This window comes from Crocuta crocuta, unplaced genomic scaffold (genome assembly GCF_008692635.1).
Source record: "Crocuta crocuta isolate KB4526 unplaced genomic scaffold, BGI_CrCroc_1.0 scaffold488, whole genome shotgun sequence".
Classification (NCBI taxonomy): domain Eukaryota; kingdom Metazoa; phylum Chordata; class Mammalia; order Carnivora; family Hyaenidae; genus Crocuta; species Crocuta crocuta.
In genome coordinates, this window is record NW_027530995.1 from 238,872 (window position 1) to 249,709 (window position 10,838).

Below are 10,838 nucleotides of genomic sequence, written 5' to 3' on the forward strand. Positions count from 1 at the left end.
TTTTGTGTTCCCTTTAAAAAATATAATTAGTGAAATTTCACATATTAATCTAAAATTTATTTGATAAATTCAGTGGTAATGAAATAATATCTGTTATTATTAGTTACTATATTAATGTAAGGGTGCTGTTTTTTTAATCTCCACAGTGACTAAAATGTTGCTTTTACAATTATATTAAAACCATTAATTNCAAAATCCAGAGGGTCAGAGAAAATACTCATTGCCATCTTATGTTTCCTTTTAGCTTTATTAAAGGCATATTATTTACTAGATTTTAATTTTAGGTTCAAATTTTCTTGCTGTTTTTAGAACTAAAGAGAAATAGAATTAAAAATTCTTTGGTATGAATGTTGCAGAAATACCAGAAGAATCCCCTTAATACAAGTGGTTACCAAGTCATCTTCTTACTAGAATAGAGTTGTTCTGCAGATAAGGCTTTTCATTTTCCCAGAGAGCTGTGTCTTTTACACTCTCAGATCTATTACTCCTTTATCTAAAGGGCATTCTAAATTGGAAGAATGTTTGCAGGATTGCCTTGTATTTCATTATACTCTGTGGTTTAAATGTACTGTATAGCATCCATTTAATACAGACATAAGATTTAAGCAATACAAAAAGAAATTGATCAAAAACAAGTTCCAACGTAGGGATTGAAATAAGAGATGGTACGCATAATGATTAAGAATTCAAGTCCTTTTCTGCCAGGGCATTGCACCTTGATATGTTTAGCCTTGCTTTCTCCTCTGCTGGTATAATATCTACTTCAGGAAGTTGTTATAAGGATAAATGAGATAATGAATATGAAGTATAATTGACCCTTGAACAATGCACCAAACTGCTATGCAGTTAAAAATCCACATGTAACTTTTAAGGGGCACCTGGGTGGCTCGGTCGGTTAAGCGTCCAACTTCAGCTCAGGTCATGATCTTATGGTCCGTGGGTTTGAGCCCCACATCAGGCTCTGTGCTAACAGCTCATAGCCTGTAGCTTGCTTCAGATTCCGTGTCTCCCTCTCTCTGCCCCTCCCCTGCTCACGCTCTGTCATTCTTTCTCAAAAATAAAATAGACATTAAAAATTTTTTAATCCACATATAACTTGACTCCCTAAAACCTTAACTACTAAATAGCCTACTGTTGACCAGAAGCCTTAGCTATAAGGTAAATAGTTGATTAACATATATTTCATATGTGAGAAAAGAACATGTCATTAAGGATATCCTAAGGAGGAAAGAATACATTTACAGGACTGTACTATAAAAAATTCTGTGTATAAGTTGACCCACACAGTTCAAATCCATGTAGTTCAAAGGTTATCTACTTAGCATTGTGCCAGATATGCTATAGGTGCTCCATAATATTGATGTCCACTTATAATAATAGAAGATGTATTTTTCTTGCTATCTTATAATTTTATTTTTCTAGAAATTAGGTAGCAGTATATAATGCTATGTTTTAAAATGATAACAACAATCTATGAATGCATTATCCATACAAAGAACTTCTTGTACTTTGCCCTTTATTCTGAATTCTGTATGCCAAGTTTGTGGTTCAACAAGGAGCAATTGCTCAACAAACATGAAAATGATGATTGCTTACCATTGGCATTTAACACAATTATTCAAAATTTATGAAAAGAATACCAAGTGTTGTTTTCATAAAAATAAAAAGATGATCACTTTATAAACTAATTAGCTAACTGATAGCTACTTGACCTAATATACTTGGTTTTTATTCTTTTTTTAATATAGTTTATTGTCAGTTTGGTTTCCATATAACACCTAGTGCTCATCCCAACAAGTGCCCTCCTCCATGCCCATCACCCATTTCCCCTCTCCTTCACCCACTTGGATTTTATTCAGTAGGAAAACTTGTTGGATAAGTTAATCACTAAAAATATTTCTAAATTTTTATGTAGGTGATTTAGTAGTATTTTATACCAAAGTAAACCTCAAATTGAATTTATTATCTTACCAAATGTCTTACCAAACATCTTTGCTCTTTACCCTACCCTCATATCCAAACAATGTATGTGCAAGTCAACTTACTCAGTAGTATCAAGTGCCTATATTTGTAACACAAAAGGAAAATAAAACCTACATGTTTTTCCAGCACGAAAAAAAATTTAATAAATAATTTTATAGAAGCTCAAAAATAAAATGATAACATAATACCTCATGATTTTACTGAATGAGCAAATTTACTTTTTACAAGAATGTGTCAAATAACTTCGCTGGAACTTTGCCTAGTACTTTTAATGTGGTTTCCTGCCGTGGCTTGATATATGATGCACTAATGAGTGTAGAATTAGCATATAAAGCCTGGCTGTTTTATACCTCTTCTAACTGGCTTATTAAGTTAAGTGCCAAATACTTCAATATAANCATCTTTTGTATTCCAGCAGACCTTGCACATAGCAAGTATTTGGCAAACAAAATTACTCAAGAAGAGGAATCTGAGAAAATGATTTGCAACTTAATACGGTGGATTTAATTGGTATTTTCTTTTTTGTAAACGTGTCTACAGTCTAGTATTTCTGCCTTTCCTTCTTCTACCCTACTTCTAAGTGCTTCCAGTACCTCATTTGGAGAGCTATTGCTCATTACCAGTGTGTTGTATGAGGCCCTGAATGTTGTCACGCACACATGTTGAGCCATTTAAATATGTCCATTACTTTCCTATTTATTTATGCATTGGACTTGTAAAATAATTCAATTTGTAGAAACTACAAAAGTTTCTTTTTAGTTTACTGATTTAGTACTGATTTAGATTATATCTTCTTTAGATTATCATGCAATCCAAATATCCTATTTAGAAATGCTCAAGAATTAACAATATTATCACTCCCTTGAGATAAAGAAAAAATAAGAATGAAAATGTAACCACACATGGGAGGAAAGGAATAGCTAAAAGATTTAAATCTGCCCAAAAGTGTTTTCTTTCCTTTCAAACATAAGCAGTTTGAATTGCAGTCAGTTTTTATATGTTAAGTGCTGTCATTCTGTCCTTTCCCCCATGGCAGCTGATGAATATTTTCAAGAGGAATTAAAATACACACACACACACACACACACACAACTGAGTTTCCAGGATGTACTACAAACATGTGAGATCTAGCGCAAAATGAAAATATCAAGTGTCTTGTTCAAGAACAATGGAGAATTCCAAGACCTCAACAGCAGAGCTAAGTACAGACCCCTATGTAATTGCACAGGTCAAATGCTCATGTCAGGCCTGTAGAATTCCCAATTTCTGAGAAGTGGTCTCCCTCTTGGCACTATGCTTAGCAGCTTTTTAGGGTAAATACCTTTATTCTATCTGAGCATTGAGATGTGAACATCAGAGAAAGTAAAGAGATGTGAACTCTCCCATCATGACCATGCAGTGTGATCACTGGTCATTGTAAAATGGTCAACAAGGCCATGTAATGAAGAATAATGAGATAATTCATCCCATGAGTAAAGATTAAGCCTTCTGAGGTTAGAGAAAGCAACAGGGGAAAAAATAAGCATTTATTTAGTCTTTTTTGGATTGGAGCCATATTAGGCTCTTTCTTTATACCTTAACCTGATTTGCCATATACAGCAATTCTTATCACCCCATTTTCTACATGAAGAAATTGAGCCTCAAGGATATAAAATAACTTTCTCACAGTTATACAGCAAGTAACTGGCAGTGTGATGACTGCCCACATCTATCTTCATATCAAGCCCATGTTCCTTCCATGGATATTGGTGTATTGCCAGCTCATGTCTTGCTTTGAAGGCTGCTAGCTGCAATAAAAGTGCAGCCTTGAGAAGCAGACAAAAAGGAGTGCAATTACAAGGGAAATTTAGTTTGGCAGTTTGTTTGGTATGAGAAAGCTGAACCCAGCACAGACTGAGAGCCATGGGCCATGCACAGAATACAGCAAATAAAAAGAGAGTCATTATTACCTTAACCAGGCAGATGGAACGGTCTCCCTTACAAGTGAGTAATGCAGTGGTCACAGAACAAATATGTTGGAAATGGACAGAAAATGACACCTTGATTGCTGCAAAATAATAGCTCTTCCTACAATAAAGGCAAAATAATATAATAAAAATAATGATAATAATAATAAACCAAATGATGGACACCTGGTTTCAGTAAGCCCTGAAACCTCTCACTCAGTAAGTGCGAGTCTGAAACATCTAAGGGCCAGCATATTTGAAGATAGTATACTCCAAGCATCATTCACTTATATTCCACTGTCATGATTTTACCATGTCTAATTCTAACTTATTTAAATCTGTTCTATAGCAGCATTGAATAGATTTATCCTAACCTAAAGTATTAGCTTTCCGTCCTCAGTCACGCCACTCTACTAAGTGCTAAACCTCCTTTGCTCTTCAGTTTATTCAACTCATATTTATTGAGTATGTTATATGTTTTAAGATCTATCTACATGGTGTTGGGGGGTAAGGGAGGTAAGAAAGAGAAGTCAAAGATGAGTAGGACATGGTTCCTGCCTCAAGAGGGCTTCAGAATGAAATTATACAATTTTAGACTTCATAGAACGCTGAGAGACCAGTATTGAAGAAGTGGCATACTTTGCCTGGAGAACATAGGAAATTTATAGAAAGGTAACCTTGAGCAGTAAAGTATAGACAAATTAGGAGGAGTTCACTGAGCAGATTTGAACATTCATCTTCTTGGTCATTTACTGGATTGTTTTTAAACTTCTCTGATCATGATCATTGGTGGTTTTGGAATTATTGAGTTCAGTTACATCCAAAGGTTGTTATCAAGAAGTTCTCTGGTTATTAAGATTGTTTAGAAACAATCATTTGATTTTAGGTCTGATGAATCAAACAATAGAAACAAAACAAAACTATAACTTTCTTGTATTTTGATCTTTAGTTCTTGTATCCATAATTTAGAATATAAATGTGTGTTTATTATGTTTTATTCAACTGAATACCTATTTTATGCAGATTTTATAGAAAAAAATGTCAACTGCTTCTGTTTCTTTTATTTTTTCTTATAAAAAGTAATAACAATAAGTGATTCACATGTTACATACAGCATGTGTTTATCCTAATTTTTTTTCAGTGTAAAACTCTTTCTGGAGTCTGTGACCACATCATATCCCTGTCATCAGATCCTCTGGTTTCACAGTCTGCCCACCTGGAAGTGATTCAGCTGGCAAACATCAAGCCAAGTGAAGGGCTGGTAAGAGCTACCATGTTTATCAAAGCCACTATTCATCACCGGACAGCTAATGATATGGGCAAAGCAGCCTCCAAATATGGGAATCCATAAATTCTAACACACTTTGAATATTTTGGGTTTTTTTTTTTTGGAGGTAAATTAAAGTACTGGGAGTTTGTTGTGATAAGTTTATGAAGATAAATAAGAATGAAAAGGAATTTAAAATGGTGATTTCTAAATTTTCCTGTGATAAATTAGCTTTTATTATGTTCTTTCACCCCCTACCAAAGTTCCTTATGTTTAAAGGAAGTATACGAGTTTTATACAAAGAACCACAGTGTTACCTGCCCATGCAAATAGGTGTTTTGTTTGTTTTGCTTTGGTTTGTTCTGGTTTTAATAGGACTCTTTTCCCTTGGGTTTTATAAGCTAAACAAACCTGATATTCTTTATAACTCACATCCATTCTTTCTTATAAGGGTGAGTAAGCAAGTAGATTTTGCCAAACTAGGCTGACATCTAGAGATGTATTTTTTATTATGTAATAATAAAGATAATCATCTTCAATATTTTGTTCATGTGATTAAAAATAGTATTGGTTCTAAATGTAACCCAAAGAGAGCTTTTTCTTTAATAGGCCTCTAGAAAGAAAGCATATAAAATTAATATTAATGAGAGACAAAAAATAAGAAACTGGCTAGAGAACGTCTTACCCACTACACAACTGTAAATTATTAGCTTGGTGTTACACTGTTTCCCCTTTCTCCCTGCAGATGAATTCTCCTAGGATATAATTATTGATATTTTAGAAAATAGAAATCTTGGAAATAATATAATTCAAATAATATGTTCTTAAAGATCCTAAAGCAAATTTAACTTTTTATGTGGCTTTTCTTTAATGCATAACAGTGATTTTTTTCACTGTGAAGCCATCTATTTGATAGAGTCACTTTTCTCCTGATATTTGGCAAATTAATTTTTGATAACTATAGTTTCTCATGCTTTTGTAGCTTTTATCAGTGTTTTTCTAGGAAGATGGAAATCAGTATATCAGATAAAGCCAGCAAGTATACCATCATCATAGCCTATTAGTATAATATCTAATTTAATTACTTTTAAGAGCTTATTTTTAATATTTATAAACTTATTTGAAGTAATACTTATGATTTCAAATTCTTACTGTTCCTTTTGGCTATCTTTACACAGCCCAGTTTCATTTAAAGCATCTTTCAACCTATAGTATTAAAAATTTTCCTTTCTATATTTCCCTTTTTAGTAGTTATATTTAAGTTGATTTATTTATTTTGAATGAGAGAGAGAGAACTGGGAAGGGGCAGAGAGAAAGAATTCCAAGCAGGCTCTGCACTGTCAGCACAAAGCCCGATGTAGGGCTCGAACTCACAAGCTGTGAGATCACGACCTGAGCTAAAATCAAGAGTTGGATGCTTAACCAACTAAGCCACCCTGGCACCTCATTTTTCAGTAGGTATGAAGAAAGGAANTCAGGGCACCTAGTTACAAATCACTTGCATAAAATATAGCCCTGAGTGTGATCTTGAGGAGGTAGAGAAGTAAATTTAACCTCCTTGGCCTTGCTATTTTCATGCATAGAATGTTGGGGGAAGGAAGGGAGGGTGGACTAGATCATCATTAAAGCTTCCTCTAACTCTATGAGCCTGCAGTTCTAAGGACAGTATTTGGAGAAAAGAGCCTGATGTTTTTTCCCCACTAATTTCCACTGAAATCATGGGGGAAAGTAACCTTGTGAAGTGAGTCAACACAGTGCTAATTAATGGACGTTATGAAATCTTTTTTTTTTAATTTTTAATGTTTATTCTTGAGAGAGAGAGCGAGAGAGCAGGGGAGGGTTAGAGAGAGAGGGAGACACAGACTCTGAAGCAGATTCCAGCGTCTTAGCTGTCAGCACAGAGCCCAATGTGGGGCTCAAACTCACTAACTGTGAGATCATGACCTGAGCCAAAGTTGAATGCTTAACCTACTGAGTCCCCCAGGTGCCCTAANCTCTTTAGAACAGTCATAAACTTAAAATGCTAACAACCAGATTCAGTTAGTCTGAGAAAGAGCTGGAAGAGAAAAGACATGCGTGCTTACCATTTGCCAAGTATTTTCTCACAACTCTGTAGAGTAGGTACTTTATTTTCCAAATGAGAAAATGTAATCACAGATCTTCACCAATTTGCCCTGCATCGCATAGGTAATAGAGGCAGGGTTTAAGTCCAGGTGAATCTCAATGAAGTACGTGTTAACAAAACCTGTTCCATTATCCCACATTTAAAGTTGGAATTGCTAAAGGGAAGTGTGAGAGACTTAGGAGGGTGACTTTATTTTTTTAAAGTGGATTTATTTGTTTTGAGAGCCNAGGGACACAGAGAGGGAGAGGGAGACACAAACCTTAAGATCATGACCTGAGCTGAAATCAAGAGTTAGAGTCGGATGTTTAACTAACTGAGCCACCCAGTTGCCCCTAGGAGGGTGACTTTAAAACTAGAACCACCTAGAGAAATCATTATTAAAGAATAATTGACAGTACTTCACTGGGAAAATATTTCCAAAGGAGGAAAAGAAAAACACAAAGTAGTGAATATAAGTAAAAAGTTAGGTAAACACTATTTCTTGTGATTCGTATTAAAGAGATGCCTATATAGAAATTTTATATGATTTATTCAAAGTATCATTTTAAACATCATTCACTGAAGTGCCCGGGTGGCTCAGTCGGTTGGGTGTCTGACTTCAGCTCTGGTCATGAACTTGCGGTCATGGGTTTGAGCCCAGTGTCGGATTCTGTGCTGACAGCTCAGAGCCTGGAGCCCAGCCCTCTTTAATTCTGTGTCTCCCTCTCTCTCTGTCCCTCCCCTGCTCGTGTTCTCTCCCTGTCTCTCTCACTCAAAAATAAGTAAACATTAAAAATTTTTTTAATTAATTTTTAAAAAATCGTTCACCATTAAGCAAGTTTAGTCAGTCACATTTGAAATAAATAGATTTAAGAATTTTGGTAACATCTAGCTGGTGCTTAGCCATAAGAAATGTCTAAATGGTAAATAAAGGAAAGAAAATAGAAAGAGGCAGGAGAATACCAAGATTTAAGGAAGTTTAATTAGCTTAAAACATCTGCAGGGGCGCCTGGGTGACCCATTCGGTTAAGCGTCTGACTTTGGCTCAGGTCATGATCTCACGGTTCGTGGGTTCGAGCCCCACATCGGGCTCTGTGCTGACAGCTAGCTCAGAGCCTGGAGCCTATTTCAGATTCTGTATTTCCCTCTCTCTCTGACCCTCCCCTGCTCATGCTGTCTCTCTCTCTCTCTCAAAAATAAATAAAACATTAAAAAAAAATCTGCAGAGGGTTTTCTGGCAGTTTCAAAACAGCATCTTTCATAGGCAAAAGGTAACTGCTTGGTTCTTCCACTGATAAACTGGATAAATTGTTCATCAACTTTCTACCTAATTAATAAAATCCCCTAGGATTTCTTAGTTTTGAGAGTCCCAAGCATTATACAGAGTGACGGGAAACGTACTTAGTTATGATTAAACATGAAACTAGCTTCTAAAATGTTTATAAACAACAGTGATTAGCAGAAAATTAAAGGAGAGAAAATGAGAGCTATTGGAACATATTGAGACTAGATCAGAACCAAGAGATGAGTTGAGTAGAGAAGAAGGGGCTTGGGGGACGTCCTTGGGGAAACCTCTTGACCTCAGAGTATCCTTTTGCTATTAGACACTTGGATTACCCTCAAATATGCCCTACTCCATTGACTTGACTGTGAGGTTGCTTTGGCTCCCGCTGGTTGACATTTGGAGACTGAGTGAAGCAAATGTCACTTTGGCAAGCTAAGCAGGAGAGAGGGAACTGTTCAAGTCAGCTCCAGAATTTATTAATTGGTTGTTTTTTTAAAAAGAAGGAGAAGAAAGAAGGAACAATGAAGGTTTTGATGAAATAGAAAACCAGATTTGTCTCTTTTCCAGAAATAGAGCCATTTGGATTACATGTCCTCCTGCTGTTTCACCCTTTCTAAGAGGTGAACAAGTGATCAGATGTATTTCTGTGGACTCTTCATTATTTGGAAGATGATTAATTTGAAACTCATCCAAGCAACTTGCTTCTTTTACTTTCTTTGGGCACCTGGCTTTTTTGGCCATTTTTCTCATTAATACTACCGAAGGGAAATAAAAAATGATGAAGTAGTTTTGATTATTAAAAGCAATTACAACAAATGGCATATTAAGGTTTGAAATGAAAATATTGCATAAAACAATATCTTCCTTCTTTGTGGCAGTTTTAAACTGTGCCTTATTTCTGTCCTATTACTTCTATAAAGTTGCTAAAATTAAACTCTGTATACATAGCTAGTTTCTTTTTTATTTAAGCATTTAAAAAAGATTTTAGGGGGCACTTGGGTGGCTCAGTCAATTAAGCTTCCAACGTCAGCTCAGGTCATGATCTCACAGTTCATGAGTTTGAGCTNGAAAAATATATATATATTTTTATCCTGCTGAAAAAAATTAACTTTAATATGATCATATACCATTTAGTTATATATAAATAGTGATGGGCTCTTCCTCCTATTAAGAAAAGATACCTTCATTAGCTTATTATTGCCAGTTTTGAAGTTCCTAGTTTGTATAATAATTGCACAAAATTTTATTTCCAAAGGCACAGCTAGAGTATGTCCATGAATTTTTATTTTCTCCATGACTGTACTGCCTTTTCTAAACATTTATCTTAGGATATTAGATTTCTCTATGAAATCTAACCACTAATGAAACTATTCAGAGCTCTTGTCAGACACCTTAATTCATAATCAGTAATATACAATATTTAAAGAAGTATAGAAACATAGTCAACTTCTGCTTACCATTTTCAGAAAAGACAGATGAATAAAATAAGTTTGTAAAATATCAAACCCAGTTACTCTTTATAACCACATTGCACATAGTACAGGTGTAAGAAGAGGTCTTACATCTTTAGAATACATGTTAAACAGTTAATGGTTGACTTTAATATCTACAGTTGCCAAATATGTTATAATAAGAAAAGTGAAGGTGCACAACTATCCTGTTAATAAATCAATAAATCAGGAGCCTAGTGGTTGAGAATGTCATCTGGAGTCACACTACCTAGGCTTGAAACCTGGCTTCACCACCTTGGACAGACTCCATAGCTTCTCTGTACCTCAGTTTCCTTATCTCTAAAACAGAAATAATGATAGTTTATACCACATAGACTTTCGTGAAATAGAAAACACTTAAAACAGTCTCTGGCACATGCTAACAAGTAGATATTCGCGATGATGGTGATAGAGAATGATTAATGATGACTATTGTATGTCCAAGTAATATATATTGTTTCCTTCACTATCTTTTCCCACTTTATTCCCTCATAACCCTTCTATGTAAAAAACTAAAACAAATTTTAGTGCTTAGCGCTTACATATAGACTTTAGGTCCTTTATTAATCTGATGTAAATGTGTTAATTCCTAGAGAAAAATGATGGCAAGGATCTTGTCCTCTTTTAAGTTCTATAACAGCACCATTAGATTTACCTTCCCATAAATAATGAGATAAATAGTAACTTAAAAAGTAAGGTATACACTTGTCACCAGTGTAAGGTTGAATATTACCATATGTCATAGGCAGCAACTACTAGCCAA

At 34.9% G+C, this 10,838-nt stretch overlaps 1 protein-coding gene across 1 annotated transcript in view; it reads left to right on the forward strand.

Moving 5' to 3' along the window:
* CNKSR2 (connector enhancer of kinase suppressor of Ras 2) overlaps positions 1-10,838 on the forward strand; it is a 231,532-nt gene that overhangs the window by 76,206 nt on the left and 144,488 nt on the right. Inside the window, exon 6 of the mRNA XM_077770516.1 lies at positions 5,071-5,190. Coding sequence (XP_077626642.1) covers positions 5,071-5,190 — 120 coding nt within the window. The remainder of the gene's footprint in view (positions 1-5,070; positions 5,191-10,838) is intronic.